A 17236-nucleotide genomic window follows, 5' to 3' on the forward strand; every position below is an offset into this window, starting at 1 on the left:
AGCTTCCCCAACATGACTTCATACCTCAGTTTTCTGTGAAGTTCTAAGGACCATCACTAAATCAGACTGGGTGGGGGTGGATATATTTTTTGTTTAACTCTGGGGAAGGAGGCACAGGATGACTGTGAACCCCAGACAAGGGTTAGCTATAAAAAATCTTTTAAACCAATATTTACTTACTAAGTTCACTAAGCTTATTCTGACTGAATACAAAGCACATGAAAAGCTGAATGAAATCACACCAAGATTAACTAGTTTTTGCCTTCAGCCAAAAGAGGACACATAGCCACATCATACAATCAAGCTATTTAAAAAATTCAGGAGACCATCTTTCTCTTCCACAGGAAAAGGATTTTATTAAGTATTTTAAAACAACTACTTAACATTTACTCATAGATAAAAATATTTACAATTTCACACCTTCAAGAAGGCTCCAAAATATAAACACTGTACCTCTCCCTAGAGAAAAAAATTATTCTTCTCTTCAAAAACAGGAATACATTCATTTTTCTCACTTTGTGGATCAAGTAATTATACAAATAAACATCTGAAACATTTTCTTTTTTAATATATTTATATAATATATATTTATAACAGCTTTACCAATAAAGGCAATAAACTTTATACCAAAATAAAAACAGGAAAAGTTAAAACACGATCGGCAATCAAGCATAGTGCATTTTGAAAAGCTGGTGCGAGGCTAGCTGGACAAGTCAGGAAAACAAGTACTCTGGACTGAAAATGAAATTTCTTTGAAGGAGACAGAATCCTTTTTAGCAATTAAGGACACTCCATATGCCACTGGGCAAGAGGAATTAGCCTACAGCAAGGATCTTGCAGTGCCATGCCTTAGTTAGGCCTTTGAGAAGCTAAGCTTGGTTAAAAGGAGTTTTAGCATAGAATTTAAAGTCTACCTCTGCTTGAGGACAGCAGTTTGTTACTCAGCTTTGCGCACTTTGGGGCGCTCAGGGTGGCTACATCTCTCAGACCCTGGTTTGGTTCCCTGGACAGCAAGTACTAATGGTGAGACCCAGAAACAGGTGCCAGAGGCTGGGGGGGACTCCTCCCTCTCCCTGGCAGCTCAGCTTGTACAAGGGGGTCATTTTCAGTTCCTTAGTAAGCTAATCACTATGAAAGCCTGAGTAGGGAACTACATTCTCTTTATTCATCTGAGGCAGGGGTGGGGAGCAGACCTACGGAAATCTCCCCAAACCACTACCATGCTATGCCAGTGTGTGCTACCTCCCCATGCTAGCAGAAAGCTAAGTCTCACTGCTCTCTCCGTCTGGTGAGTCACGTCGACAATAAAGGGAAAAGGGTGGGGTGCTAACAGCTGGCTGGGAGCTGTGCTCTGGAAAGCCCTCTTTTGAAAGCACCTTTTGCTCAAAGCCACAGACCAGCTCCCAAACTGAAGAGTGACTCACAGACCAAGACTTTGAAGCTTTTGAAAATCTAGCTGGTTTGTATCAAAGGGGGCTATTCTCTGGGTGGGGAAAGGCCCAGAAGTCTGCTACAATCCACCCCCCCGCCCACCCCAAGGCTTCTGATATCAAGCAATCCTTCGTGACTTCCCTATGCCGAAAGGAGTTTTAATGTCCTATACCAACACGCAGGCACAAATGTGCACACAGCGCGCACACATATACACACAGTGAATCTTCTTTCCATGCCTCAGATTATGTCAGAACACACAATGGAACAATCTCGCTCCACTCACACAAACATTTTTTTTTGCTGTTCTTTTTGGAAGTAGGGAGGAAGGAAAGCAAAGCCGCAGGATCCCCTACAGGGTTTAGTCTTTGGTTTCTAAATTTAAAGGGGGGATCTGCTTCAGAGCCTGGAGCAAGACAGAAGAGTCGAGGGATGAATGGGCTGGCAAAGGAGAAGGGAGTCTCTGGGGCATGAGCAAGGGAGCTGAGATCTTGTCCGGGTTCATGAAGCTAGTGAGGGCTGCGGCGGAGGCATTGAGGCCTGGGTACAGCACTGGCACGGAGGTGGGATACCAGCACTTCTCCAGCATGGGCAAGTAGGCAGTCGCTGATGGTGGGATGAGATAGAAGGGCAGGCAAAAAGGAGGCTGGTGTGGGTGTGGGCTCAGGAATGGGGAACTGATGAGGTCACCGCTAGGGAAATGGCCTTCATCATCTGAGAGCTGCATCCGACTCTTTTTGGGAGGGGGTTCTTCAGACTCTTGCTTAATTGCGCCAACCCGTTCTCCCATGGTGAACTTTCGGCCATGATTGCTTTTGAAGTATGGCTGCTCGCTGCGCAAGTCACCCTTCTCAGATTCTCCCCCATAGCCACTGTCTGTGTCCGTGTCGCTGCCGCTCTGCTCCCCGCTTGAGTGAGCAAAAGTCCGTTGGATGACAGGAACACAGTTTTTCCCAGGACCTTCTGAGCCTTTGGCCAGGGAACTGGGTTTCTCCTTGAAGTCCATCACTTTGGGAGCTGGTTCTGATGGCTTCCTGGAGGTACCACCCTGCAGCAGTTCTGAGACCACACAGTGGAGGTGGGTGACGAGCTGAGAAGACTTCAGGTCCCGAGTGTTCTCATGTTTGGCCAGGTACTGAAGCACCTCCCGGGCACATGTCTGGAAACCTGAGCAGAACATCTCTTGACCTGCTTCGACACTTCTCCCTGACAGGTCACCTGGGGAAACACAGATGAAAAGGAAGATGTTTCAGAACACCTATGGTATACTTGTATACCTGGACTCCAAAGAACCAGCTTTCCCTTTTGCTAAAAAAAAACCTGCATTTGCTGATTTGTGTTCCTAACTACAAAAATTATATGCTCAGAGAAAAATTATATTGTAAAGCATAAAGAATAAAATAAGAATAACCCATAATCCTACCAGAGATAAAGTATGATATTTAATGGCTGCATAATACGCCATCATACAAATGGTTTATACTTAACAGAGATGGACTATTCCCTCCCCCCAGATGAATTTATAGGTTATTCCTGAATTTTTGTTATGACCCAGCAATGAACATTCTGGTACGTTTATAAACCTAAGAGTCAATTCACAGAACATTCATCTCACTGTGGTAAGACAAGCAAAGGTTAGATAGTCCTAAAAAGAAATAAAGAATAAAGGAAGAATAATCACCTAAAGAAAACTTACTTTCGATGGCTTATAAAAGTTTCAGTCATGCTGTAATCTTTAATTAGGCTCTTTCTAAGTCTTTTCAACATAGTCTATCCATAATCCCCCAGAAATTACATCTGATCACCCTTCTATTTTGAATGGGGAAACTGGCAAAAGCACTTACAGGGTTTTGTGATTCTCATCATACTAGCCTTGGAAAGGAAAGCAGAGAAGAACGGAACGAGGGAGTAAGTGGAATAATTCTCCCCAGCCTTTAGAGTATTATGTGGAAGGCAGTGAGACTAGAAGATGGGAAGGTGACTCTGATTCTCTGGAAGTTAGTAGAAATGAATGATGAAACTTAAGTGGTTTCATTAGATTGTGCAATTCACCAAGATACCTCCTCATGGCTATTCAGGGAACCACATGAAATGCAGGAAAAACTCCTGGTACATCCTGCCAGGGTCACACCATACATGGAGCAATAAGGAAGCAAAGAAACAGGAAAACACTGGGGCATACCCATGATCTGTTCTCCAGTGAAAGAGGGATAAGAAGACCAACTGTAAAACACCCACCATGCAAATTATAGGTGCCTTGGCATTTTAAAAGGGAGTGGGGAAATCTCCCACAACCCAGAGATTCTTAAGCCAAAATGCCACAGAAATATTTTATCATTTGAGTAATGTGTATTCATGCCAGGTGGCACACAGCAGCATTCCAAATGAAAAGTCTGACCTTTTAGGAAAGATAAAAACCGCCATCTCCCCCAGTGAATGTGCATAAGCAGTTTGTTGCAAGAATGTTTCTTACATCAGATGTTGAGCCTGCAGGCTCTCTCTGTCTTTGTGCTCTAACTCCTCAAGAGATGATACCCAAACTCGGCACTCACCAGCTTGTAAACCGCTCTGCAAAGCCATGATTTTCTGCTGCTGCTGATCAATTAGGTTTGTTAGTGCTTTCACGTGCTTCAAGGTAAGTTCAAGAACCACTGCTTTTTCCAAGTGACCTAAAGTCTGGAATAAAAAGAGCTTCAGTCAGAGTTGAAGCTGGAGAAGTCCCACCTCTGGAACACTTATTAGCAATGAGAAATGGCTCCACAAGAAAAAAAAAAAGTGAATAGCTTTTTCTGGTTGCTAAATTTAATTTTAAATTTGTATATGTTTTCAAAAATATATATATTATTAAAAATAAAAAACAGGTGTCATCTATCTTTGGAGGCCTTTTACCTCAGGAAAAAGCTTTGACACAAACTCAGGGGAATCCAGAGGTAACATGACTCTGCAGTGGTGTCAACCCAGTAAGGGATTTCTATTGCGTCTACCAGCCAAGAGGCTTTCCCTGGCTTCTTTCTTGACATCCTTTCAGAACTTCAGCTCATTCAGGCTGTTTTCTTCCTCCCCCAACACTATTGTTTTTCCTTCCCCCAAACCAAGTAGCTGTTGGTTACTGTCAAGAAAAGATAGGATGTAAAAAAACACATACCAAGGCAAGTCCCCTTATTCTAACAAAAAAGGGAGGAAAGGGGAGAAAGAGGTAAACAAAATCTGCATGTTACTTGGTATGCTCCTTTAAGCCAGCAAAACTAGAGAACCTGGTAAATCACCAGAAAGGAAAATCTTAAACTCTCTAAAAGAAAGGCCAACTAGTATTGGAGCCAACTTGGAGAGGTCCAAGAGGTTGTCACCTCATTTGCATGAAGCTGCCTGAAAACCCCAGAATTGGAGAAGGGCACCCCAACACTCAGCCACCCGCCAGCTCTCATCTGCCCATCTGGTCTGCAATTCCCCGCGGAGCCTGCAGGCGGCGAGTGACCCCCGCTCGCCCTCTGGACAGAGGAGCTGGGTTGGATGGGGGCCAGCTTCTCACTTACTGTAAGTTTGAGATGTTCGGGGAGGAGATCCTTCAGCTGAGCGATACACTCGTTAATCCGGTCACGTCTCTTTTTCTCGATGAGCCGGTGCGGCAATTTGTAGGTCTCCTGCAAGACGCACCGGGAGGCGATGGGCGCCTGGGGGAAGGTGATGCGAAGCCCCCCTGTTCTTCCAGCCCCACCACACAAGAGTGGAGAAAGGGTGCAGTCGCACTCAGAATCACTGTCTGGCCCTTCTCTTCCAAGTCACTACTCAGTAGAGGCACTGAGCCCACATCTTACATCCCACCCGCCAGCCTTAAAGCGAGAAAACTTTTCTTGGAAACTCAGCGCGCGCGAGGTCCTCAGGGGTGCGCTTACCTTGCTGTCCTCGCTCCGCTTTATTCCCCGCCTCGACTTGTACACCTGGTACATGTGGGCAAAATCCATCCTGCAGGGAGAAGGGCCATGAAGGGTCGTGACTTTGCATGCGCACCGGCTGCAGGCGCCCTAACGGCGAGAACGCCCGGATGCGTCCGGAGCAGCTCCAAGTTGAGAGCGGCGCAGAACACCGGGTTGGAGTTGAGGCTTGAAGGGGCCAGGGAGTACCAACTTACCCTGGTAGGTCTCCGTGCTCCAGTCCCGGCGCTTTGGGCAGGCAGGCGGGAGGTGGTTGCGCGCTGGGGATCCGCTCCATGGCGCGGCGAGCCGGGGCCACTGCGCGCTCCAGTCTGCGCTAGCGGAGCGTCGGAATGAAGACCTGCCCTGGAGTGGGCTTCGGGGGTCTCTGCGCAGAGGTTCCTCTGAGTCTGCGCTCCCTGAAATGCCCCGGGCTGGTGGGAGCTGCGGCTTTGAGATGCAGCTTCAGTTCGGGGCGTGCATGGCCCGGTGTCCCCGCGGCCTCTGGCTCCGGCTCTGCGCACCGACTGGCGGTGTGTGCTCCTTGCGCTGTCTGAGCGGTGCGAGCCAAGTGAATGAGAAGTGGGGCGGGCGGGAGGGAGCGGGGGGGCGGTTAGGGCGGAGTGGGGGGGTGGGGGGGGACAAGCCGAGGAGTAATGTAGAGGCTGCGGGCTGGGTTAAATGGGAACGAGTGGGTAGGTTGGAGCTACGTGTTCTACCCTGTGACTCCAGGCACGTCTGGCCGCTGCCGGGGAGGGAAAGAGCGACCTGCCCGCCCTCCCCCGGCTTCATCACATGAGTCTCACGTGTTGGACAACGCTCCGGCGGCTGCTAGAGAGCCCCCACCCCCCAGCCCCGGCCCCCAGGTGTCTGCGGCTGTGGCCGCCTTTCCCCGAAGAGGGGTGGCAGCGCGGCCTGCGCCCTGCCCAGCTGGGTGGGAGGCGCGGAAGCTGGAAGGGTACGGACAGCGGGGGGGGGGGGAGTTGGTAACGTGGGCGAACCTGCCCCAGGGAAATGAAGTAAGTTCCCGTCTCCTGGGAGGGAACGGGGGAGGACGGATCCACCCGCGTCTGACTCAAGCCGGGAGAGGAATATCCCCTTGCTTGCTCCAGCCCAACCCTCTTCCTCCTCCCCCGCCCGGCCCGCTCGGAGGAACCGGCGAGCAGCGGAGGGAGTCGCCCGGCCCCCCAGCCTTCCCCAGTGGCTGGGGTTTCTTTCCGTCCCGGCTTCCCTGCCCCCACCCCTCAACCTAGCGTCCAGGAATTGCCCGCCTTGGGGAGGGACCGAGGGGCGGGGCGGATGTCACCCCATGGGAAGCGGGCTGGCAGCCAAGCGCAGGGGCAGCCGAGGCCGCCGCTGAGCACGCCGCGCGCACCTGACCTCCGAGGGTGTGAGCCGAGGGCCCCTTGCTCCCCCGCAGCTCCGCTCCCGGGCACAGCCTGCGGGCGGGCACCCACTGGCGCGCCACCCCCAGATGCCCGGGTATCACCCCCTTTCTCCCGGTCAGTCAAGCACAGAAAGATACCGGGCACAGTGCCCGGCGTTCCCTCCCTCCTCTGCCCCCTCCGGAGCAGAGGCTCCCGGGTCGCCTCCCCTCCGGCTGCAGCATTACACAACCGCGGTGGCGGCGCCTGCCCTGCAGCAGCGCAGGGCGTGACGCTTCACGTGGCCAGGGCTCGCGGAGCTGCACAGCAGACTGCGAGCCCCTCTGCGCTGACCCCGGGGACGCAAGGTGCCAGCCGGGGTCGGTCACCTCCTTTCCTGCCAGGAACTTGGGCGGCGCTGTTTTCTGTCTGCACCTAGGGCAGGAAAGAAGAGATAGACCCCGGGCAGGGGGACAACCAGTTACGGTGGAATCTTAGAATTTGTTCAGTCGACACATATTTGTTGAGTCCCCTTCACTGTGCTAGGCGTTGTGGTTGCCGGAGACACCCTGCTGAATCTAACACTGATCCTGTCCTTGAACTTACAGGAACTCAAGGGAAGGCAGCCCTTGGGAAAATTATATCGAGGCCACTGGCTGACAGAGAAACAAATGAGAACTTGTGTTATTTTGTTTGTTTTTTGTTTTTGTTTTTAATACTAACCCAGATGCCTGGGTAGAGAAGCCGGGGAGAAACTAACTCGCTGCCCCGAGCCTGGGGCAGAAGGCCTTCCTCCAGCGGCCCCCGATCTCTGCAATCTCACTGGGGCCGCCGGAGGCCCCCACTTACCTCCCCCGGAAAAGTCCGGTCTCTGTGACCTTCTAACTCAGCCTGGAGCAGGGAAAACAGCTGAAACTCCAATCCGGCGGTGTGACTAGCGCTGAGACAGTCAGAGGAGGAAGCCAGTGGAAATTCATGACTAAAATAAGGCCTCGCTGGGGATTTCACTGACCTCTGCGCTCCCCTGCCCTGCAAGTTCGGGGAGTTGAGAGATGACTGTAAGCCTTTCCCACTGCGCTTCGGGTCAGTCACCCCGCTGCCCAGTGACCGGGCTGGGGGGAAGCATTGAAAAAAAAATGGGGTCACTGCTTGGACTAGGTGAAAATTAGCCTCGGGGGTCATGCTTATTTGTCAGTGTCCTTGATGACCTGGAGAACTGGGATTCACACATTGACCAAACTGGGAGTGTATTTCCTTCAGGTCGCTTTGGAGAGCTCCCACTTCCTGTTTATATTTCACAAGCGTCAAACTCATTAGCAAGTGTGAGAAATGCCTCTTTTTCTAACTGCTAGCTGGCCCTGACCTCACTTCGGGGCTCAGAGTCCCTCCCTCCCGGGAATGTACTTTTGCTGGCTTTTGTTACAGCCATCTCTCTGGAGGGAATGACTGCACCGCGCTTCCTCCCCGGGGTGGGCGGCAGGACCAAAGGCGAGGGAGGGGACTGGAGATTGCCCTGGATATGTGGTTTTAATCTGGGGTGACCTGCTTCATCGTGCGACTTTAATAAGCGTAAAGAGTTGTCATGACTGCGGGGAAACCACAGTGCCACCAGGAAATAAGGACTGGGAGAGGAAAGAATGTTCGTCCTTCTAGCTGTCACCCCACCGCCTCCCCACGCCAGGCTGGAACCCCAACATTTCAGCCTCATAGCTCATGGCTCGTGACAATATCATTCCTTAAAATTCTCAGAGTTTATCAGTACATTTTGCCCTTACCTGCTCTACATTTATAAATAAAATGTCTGCATTTCCTACTTTTTAATTTGTTCCAAATGTACTCTCAAGTTGTACGAACTATCCCCATCCTACCCAAATTCCACTATAATTGGATTTTTTTTATAATTGGATTTTTTAAGTCTGATGTTCGCTTCTCATTGCTTCATAGGTATTTTTTAAAAAATTAGTTTAAACAATAAAAAAATTAGTTTAAACAGAATAATTCACAGCACGTTATCTTTCCATCCTGGAGAATCTTACTATTCTAGTCTGTCATCTTTTGTAGATCCTAAAATCTTTTACATGTTAATTTGTCAATACCACCTTGTAAGACAGGTACTAGTATTAGCTCAATTGATTAACACATATTTATTGAAAATCACTATGCACCAGGCACTGAACTAGGCCCTAGGGATATATAACTTATCCTCTTTGGAGATTTCAGGCTCAGGGAAGTTAAATAATCTATCCCAAATTATACAGTGTGGTATTAGACCTGGGACAAAACCTCAGCTTTGTTGGACTCTAAAGCTTGTGTTCTTAAATACCATACTTGTGATTACCTGGTAGGGTTGCATGAGTTGTGCACTGCTCAACTCCAGGGGGAGCCATTCACTTTGTGGTCTGTGCAAGAGCACCCTCTGGAGTTGTTCAGTGTAGTACTGAGCAACTGTACTGGGTAATATTGTCAATTTGTGGCTGTCCCCTCTGTTTTGTCTCTTCTAAGGGTAGAGAAAATAATTTTGAACAAAAGCAGGATAGCATCTTTCTTTTCTTTCCTAATGTGGCGCAGGATCTTGGTGGCCTAATACTGTGTGCTGGAATAAGTCTATGCTGTTACTCTCTACAGTGACTCCCAGGCCTTTCCTGTGCAAGAAGTTAGAGCTCAAAGGCCCCTTGCATGCACCCACAACTTACTTGCTCAGGTATCACTTTTTGCCTGTTTATGGAGCCTCAAAAATTTTTGTCACATTCACAACAAGAAATACATTTTACATCACAACTCAATGCACACATGTTTGAATGCACACCATCTTACATATAAGCATAGGACAGCCAAGGCTCGGATTGGGCTATAGCAGTAAGTGGTCACTGCCCTCTCTCCTGTACTCTTGAGCAACAATTGCTCGCTTAAAAAAAATTAAACCAGACGGAGGGAGGGGAGTGGGGCCTTGGTGTGTGTCACACTGCATGGGGGCAAGACATGATTGCAATAGGGACTTTGCCTAACAATTGCAATCAGTGTAACCTGGCTTATTGTACCCTCAATGAATCCCCAACAATAAAATAAAATAAATTAAACTACTTAGGAAGAAGCCAGTCCAATGCATTCTAGATAAAAATTCTATAAAACAACATTCCCCCTTATTATACATATATGCATTCTGATATTGTCTGGTCCACTCTAATCTATATTATTAAAAGAAAAAATATTCAGGTCTTGATTTACTAAATCGATTTCACAGCTCACCAATAGATCCTGATCTACAATTGGAAACTTGCTTTACGCAGGATTCTACAACACAGAAACAGTGTTGTAATTTTGGTTCATTCCCACCAGAAAGCTATGGCATCGGCACCCATGAAGATCTTTGAAATCACTTAGAGAAATGTTAACTAAGACTGCTGATCCTGGTTGGATTCAATAGTATAGATGTTTCCACCCAGGAAAACATCTATTAATTCCTACCCTTTGTTTCCTATATATAATCACCTTTCTTGTTCTCTGCTCTTTCGAAAAAATGACTGCATTTAATTATTTTATTGAGATACAATTAGATAATAAAATACACATTTTAGATGTTTGGTTCTTGATTTTTGGTAAATGTGTATATCTGTGTAGCCACAACTCAGAACAAGATACAGAACATTTTTATCACCACAGAAAATTCCTTCCTATCTTTTTCCAATCACCCCCACTCCCACAATCACTTTCCAATTCCCATCACTATATAGGGTGTCCCAAAAGGTGCCCTACACAGACGTATCTTTTGTAATGAATTCTGTATTTTGTAAAGAAATGCACACTTAGCTACAATTTCCCATTTTCCTTATGTATGGTAACTTTAGGGACACTCTGTAGATTAATTTTGCCTATTTTGGGATTCATACAAATAAATGTGCCCTTTTGAGTAAAGTTTCTGTCAGTTAACATGCTTTTGAGATTCTGCCATATTGTTGCAGATATCAGGAGCTGGTTCTTTCTGTCCTTGCTGAGTGTATTTTATTGTATACATATAACACGATTTGTTTGTGTAGTTCCCTGTTGATGGACATTCACTTTGTTTGGGTCATAGGTTAAATATATATTCACTTTGTTATAAATTTCCAAACAGATCTCCACAAAGGTATTGCCATTTTATAATACCACCACCAATGCATGAAAATTCCCTTGCTCCACATCCTTACCAACAGGGAGGGTAGATAGATTTTTAAAATATTAGCCATTCTAGTGGGAATGAAATAATATTTTTATTGTGATTTTAATTTGCATTTCCTTGATGACTAATAAAGTTGAGCACCTTTTCTTATTATTACTGGCCATTGGCATACCTTCTTTTGTGAAGCATTTGTCCAAATCTCTTGCTTGGCATTGAGATCAGATTATCTTTTTTATTGTTGTATATAGACGCATAATCCAATTTCATGTATCAACCTTGTATCCTATAACCTTGCCATTATATTGTTGATTTGTAGGAATTTCTTATATATTTTAATTGTAAGTCCTTTACTAGAAACAAGATTTTATAGACCAGGCATGGTGGTTCACACCTGTAATCCTAGCACTTTGGGAGGCTGAGGCAGGAGGATCACTTGAGGTCAGGAGTTTGAGATCAGCCTGAGCAAGAGTGAAACCCCATCTCTAAAAAAAAATAGAAAAATCAGCCAGACCTGGTGGGGCATGCCTATCTACCACTGGGGAGGTTAAAGCAGGAGGATCATTTGAACCCAGGAGTTTGAGGTTGCAGTGAGTTATGATGCCACGGCACTCTAGCCAAGGTAACAGAATAAGAAAAAACATATTTTTTAAAGAAATAGGACTTTGTTAATGTTTTTAATGAGTGGAATTTTTAATTTTGATAAACTATAATATATCAAATTACTTTTATAATTTGTTTATATTTTATTTAAAAATTTTGTATGACTCTACTCATAAAAATACTGTTTTTTCCTAGAAGCTTTATAGACATGAACCTTGTATTTAGGTCTGTGATCTATCTCAAAATAACTTTTATTGATGAAATGAAAGAAGAGTTGAGATTCAATCTTTTGGTAGTAGCAACCTTTAAAGAGACTTTCTCTACCAGGTGGTGCGTATGGCTCAAGGAGTAGGGCACTGGCCCCATATACCGAGGGGTGGCAGGTTCAAGCCTGACCCAGGCCAAAACTTGCAAAAGAAAAAAAAAAGAGAGAGAGACTTTCTCTTCCCAACTGGATTGACTCACCACTAAATTGAAAATCTATCAGCCATATATCTGTGGTTCTATTTATATACTTTTTATTATGTTCCATTGTTCTATTTGTCTAGGTTTTGCCAATATCACATTTTCTTGATTTACTGGAGCTTTCCATAAATCTTGAACTTGAATAGTATAAATCCTCTGAATTTTCTCTTTCTAAGGATTATTTTGGCTATACAATTTTATAAATTACAGATTTAGCTTATATCTTTCTTCAGAGAGTCTTGCTGGGATTTTTTTTTTTTTTTTTTTTTTTGACACGAAGTCTCACTATGTTGCCCTGAGTAGAGAGTACTATGGCGTCACAGCTCACAGCAACCTCAAACTCTTGGGTTTAAGTGATTCTCTTGCCTCACCCTCCTGAGTAACTGGGACTACAGGTGCCCGCCACAAAGCCCAGCTACTTTTTGTTGCAGTTGTCATTGTTGTTTAGCTGGCCTGGGTCGGGTTCGAACCCGCCACCCTTAGTGTATGTGGCTGGCGCCGTAATCACTCTGCTATGGACGCCAAGCCTTGCTGGGATTTTTATAGGAATTGCATTGACTCTATAAATCAGTTAAAGAAAGATGGATATTTAAGCAATATTGTGTCTTCCTACCTATGAGCATGGTATAGCTTTCCCTTTGTTTAGGTTGTCTTCATTTCTTTCAGCATTATTTGTAGTTTTCCAAAACACATCTTTTGTTAGGTTTATTCCTAGCTAGTTGATATCTTTTTTTTTGGAGACAGAATCTCACTATTTCGCCCTGGGCAGAGTGCTGTTGGGTCACAACTCACAGAAACCTCAAACTCTTGGGCTTAAGCAATTCTCTTGCCTCAGCCTCCCAAGTAGCTGGGACTACAGGTGCATGCCAAACACCCGGCTTTTTGTTGTTGTTGTTGCAGTTGCCATTGTTTAGCTGTCCCAGGCCAGGTTCGAACCTGCCACCCTGGGTGTATGTGGCTGGAGCCCTACACACTGAGTTACAGGCACCGCCACATATTCAGAGTTTTATCAGTAAGAAAGATGTTGTATATTTCCTTTAATCAGTTGAAGTTTTTTTCTCTTGCTAGTTTGCTGAGAGAGTTTATCATGAAAGAATGTTGAATTTGTCAAATATTTTTTCTGCATCCAATGAGACAATCATGTTTTTTTCCTCTTTTATTCTGTTAATAATGTAAATTACATTTTCTTTAGTGTTAAACCAGCCTTCAATTCCTGAGAGAAGCTCATCTTGATCATAATGTGTTATCCATATTTTTATTGCTATATTTTATTTGCTAATATCTATTAAAGATTTTTATGTCTATCATTATGAAGGTATATATACGTAGTTTTTATTTTCCTATACTAGTTGTTAGGTTTTAGTATTAGGGTGATGCTGGCCTCATAAAACAAGTTGGGAAATAAAGCTATTGTAGGATTGGTACAATTTCTTCCTTAATTACAGAAGCCACTAGGGCTTGAAGATTTCTCTGGGGGAAGGTTTTATACTACGAATATGTTTTCCTTAATAGATATCAGGCTACTTAGATTTTTTATTTCTTCTTTTGTCAGTTTTGTTAATTGATGTATTTTAAGAAATTTGTCTATTTCATTTCATTTAAATTTGTCAATGTGTTTGTATACATTTTTATGCTTTTTAATGTTTATGTAGTCTGGAGTGATAAATTCTTTTTCACTCTTTTTTAAATTTTTTGTTAATTTGTATTTTCTTTTTTCATACTTCTTTGATCATTTCACTAAGGGGGCTATTAATTTTATTAATCTTTACAAAATCTAAATTTTGATTTTGTCGATTTTCTTTATTGTTTGTGCATCTCTTATTTCATCAATTTTCTGTTAATTTTTACTCTCTTCTGCTTATTTTGGATTTGATTTACTCTACTTTTTCTAGTTTCTTGTGATACAAGGTAGTATGATTTTAAACCATCCTTCTTGTTACTTATGTTTAATAAAGTATTTAAAGCTAAAACTTTTTCATTAAGCCCTGCTTTCATAGCGCCCCACAATATTTGAAATTTGTGTTTTCCATATCATTCAGGTCAAAATATATTCTCTTATTTTTGTGATTTTTCTTTGATATATGGGTTATTTAGAAGAGTGTTATTTAATTTCTAAGAATTTATGAATTTCTATGTAACTTTTTAAAATTTGGAAATAATTATAAAGTCACAGGAAATTAACAAAAACAATACACTGAAGTTCCATGTATCCTTGACCCAGTTTTCCCCAATGGTAACATATGACTATAATACATTATCAAAATAAGGAAATTGACAGTGGTGCAATCCACATCACTATATATCACCAGTTTTACATGCATTCACTTTTATGTGTGTCGCAATTTTGTCAGATGTGTGGATTAGTGTAATCACCACACAATCAAGAAGCAAAAGCATTCTACACAATAAAATTCCCTCAAGCTTATACCTTTATACTCATACCCATTCCCTTCGACTCACTATCCCTAAGCTCTGATAAAAGCTGACCTGTTCTCCATCTCTATAATTTTATCATTTTGAGAATGTTACATAAATAGAATCATATCATATAAAACACTTTGAGATTGGCTTTTTCTCACTCAACATAATTCTCTTGGGATTCATCTAAGTAGTTTTGTGTGTCAACAGAAAGTTGCTTATTTATTTATTTTAAAGTTTCAAAGAAGTCCTTTTTTATTTTTTCCCCTTCCCTTTGCTAGAAATTCACAAAGCTTCAGAAGCATAATTCAGAGCTGCAATTACAGAAAGAGCAAATACAATTGAAACTTCAAGAGAAGATTGAAGAGTTGAAAGGTAAAGCTCAAAGTGTCTGTTCAATCTGCGCTTTTGCTGAGTTAGCCATTCAGTAAACAGTATTTGTGTGACCAGTTTCAGAATCAGAGGACTCTAATGTGTACTTAGTGTAGTGAGAATGTATTTGCCCCACGAGGAATAACTCTTTTTAATTAAATCATAGCTGTGTACATTAATGCAATCATGGGGGTACAATGTGCTGGTTTTATATACAATTTGAAATATTTTCATCAAACTAGTTAACATAGCCTTAAACGCATTTTCTTAGTTATTGTGTTAAGACACTTATAGTCTACGTTTAGTAAATTTCACACGTACCCTTGTAAGATGCACCATAGGTGTCAGAAAGTTCCTTTTTGTATCACTGAGTAGTATTCCATGATATGGATATACCACAATTTGTTTAATCATTCATCCACTGGAAGACATTTGAGTTGTTCCAGTTTTGGGCTACTAAAAACAAACCTCCAGTGAACATTTGTGTACACATTTTTGTGCGGACTTAAGTTTTCTTCTCTCTGAGATAAATGCCCAGGAATTCAATTAGTGGGTCATTTGGTAATGTATGTTTAGTTTTTTTAAGGCACTGACTGACAATTTGCCAGAGTAGCTGTGTCACTTCTGGGAATTGTGCAATTCCCAATTGCAATGTATGAGAGATTTAGTTTCTCCACATCTCTATCTGCATTTGGTGTTGCCATTATTTTTAATTTTAGGTGTTTAAATAAATGTGTAGTGCCAGGTATTGTTTTATTATTGATTTCTAACCTATTCCTATTGGGTCAGAAGGCACACTCTATTAGATTTAATTATTTCACATTTATTAAAACTTCTTTCATTGCCAGGATAAATGTTCCACATAGGTTTGAAAGTAACGTGCATTCACTCAACCTCCGAGTAGCTGGGACTACAGAATGGAGAATACCAGAGGCGGAGCAAGATGGCAGCCGAGTAACAGCTTCCTTGCATCTGGGCACCGTGAGTCAGGGGAGATAGGACTCCAGGCATCTCTGGCTGCTGGGAACTGCCTATCATCACTCCTATGAGGATACAGGGAGTCAGCGAGAGACTTCTGGACCCCAAGAGGAGGACTAAAACAGTGGAAAACCGGCAAGTGGTCGCGTGTGTTCAAACCGTCTAAACCCGCCCACAGCTTCCACAGGCACAAGAACTTCAAGAGCAAGAGGAAGTGAAAGGAAAATTAGGGCAAGGAAACAGATAAAAGAAATCACTCATGAGGAAGAATCAGCAGAAAACTCCAGGCAACATGAAGAACCAGTCCAGAACAACCCCGCCAAGGGACCATGAGGTAGCTACTGCAGAGGATTCCACCTATACAGAAATGTTAGGAATGACAGAAAGGGAATTTAGAATACACATGTTGAAAACAATGAAAGAAATGATGGAAACAATGAAGGAAACTGCTAATAAAGTGGAAAATAACCAAAAGGAAATCCAAAAACAGAATCAAATCAGAGATGAACGATATGAAGAATATAAAAAGGATATAGCAGAGCTGAAGGAAATGAAACAGTCAATCAGGGAACTTAAAGATGCAATGGAAAGTATCAGCAACAGGTTAGACCATGCAGAAGAAAGAATTTCAGAGGTAGAAGACAAAGTTTTTGAGATAACTCAGATAGTAAAAGAGGCAGAAAAGAAGAGAGAGAAAGCAGAACATTCACTGTCAGAATTATGGGACTTTATGAAGCGTTCCAACATACGAGTTATAGGAATTCCAGAAGGGGAAGAAGAATGCCCCAGAGGAATGGAAGCCATACTAGAGAATATTATAAAAGAAAATTTCCCAAACATCACCAAAGATTCTGACACACTGCTTTCAGAGGGATATCGGACCCCAGGTCGCCTCAACTCTAACCGAGCTTCTCCAAGACACATTGTGATGAACCTGTCCAAAGTCAAGACAAAAGAAAAGATTCTGCAAGCTGCCAGGAGTAAGCGCCAGTTGACTTACAGGGGCAAATCCATCAGAGTGACCGCAGACTTCTCTAATGAAACTTTCCAAGCAAGAAGACAATGGTCATCTACCTTTAATCTACTTAAACAGAACAATTTTCAGCCCCGAATTCTGTATCCTGCTAAGCTAAGCTTCAAAATTGACGGAGAAATCAAATCATTTACGGATATACAAACATTGAGGAAATTCGCCACAACAAGACCAGCTCTACAGGAAATACTTCAACCTGTTCTGCACACTGACCACCACAATGGATCAGCAGCAAAGTAAGAACTCAGAAATTAAAGGACAGAACCTAACCTCCACACTGATGCAAAAGATAAAACTAAGCAATGGACTCTCACCAAATAAGACGAATAGAATACTACCACACTTATCAATTATCTCAATAAATGTTAATGGCTTGAATTCCCCACTGAAGAGACATAGATTGGCTGACTGGATTAAAAAACACAAGCCATCCATTTGCTGTCTGCAAGAAACACACCTGGCTTCAAAAGACAAATTAAAGCTCCGAGTCAAGGGATGGAAGACAATT

At 43.5% G+C, this 17236-nt stretch overlaps 1 protein-coding gene across 1 annotated transcript; it reads right to left on the reverse strand.

Annotated features, from left to right (window-relative positions):
• Positions 1-330: 330 nt before the first annotated feature.
• BHLHE40 (basic helix-loop-helix family member e40) lies at positions 331-5754 on the reverse strand. Its single transcript, XM_053599607.1, has 5 exons — positions 5561-5754; positions 5325-5394; positions 4965-5072; positions 3984-4107; positions 331-2649 (listed from the first exon to the last, which is right to left on the reverse strand). Exons 1-5 carry the CDS (start codon positions 5638-5640, stop codon positions 1793-1795), a joined length of 1239 nt encoding a protein of 412 aa, XP_053455582.1. The 5' UTR covers positions 5641-5754; the 3' UTR covers positions 331-1792.
• Positions 5755-17236: the final 11482 nt, after the last annotated feature.

This window comes from Nycticebus coucang, chromosome 8 (assembly GCF_027406575.1).
Source record: "Nycticebus coucang isolate mNycCou1 chromosome 8, mNycCou1.pri, whole genome shotgun sequence".
NCBI lineage: Eukaryota > Metazoa > Chordata > Mammalia > Primates > Lorisidae > Nycticebus > Nycticebus coucang.

Bases quoted from the DNA above. Each gene is read 5' to 3' on its own strand.
- BHLHE40 (XM_053599607.1), bottom strand. From the start codon at position 5,640: ATGGAGCGGATCCCCAGCGCGCAACCACCTCCCGCCTGCCTGCCCAAA. The intron at 5,395-5,560 runs GTAAGTTGGTAC...TTCTCCCTGCAG, and splicing joins GAGCACGGAGACCTACCAGG to GATGGATTTTGCCCACATGT. The intron at 4,108-4,964 runs GTAAGTGAGAAG...TTTTTATTCCAG, and splicing joins CCGAACATCTCAAACTTACA to ACTTTAGGTCACTTGGAAAA.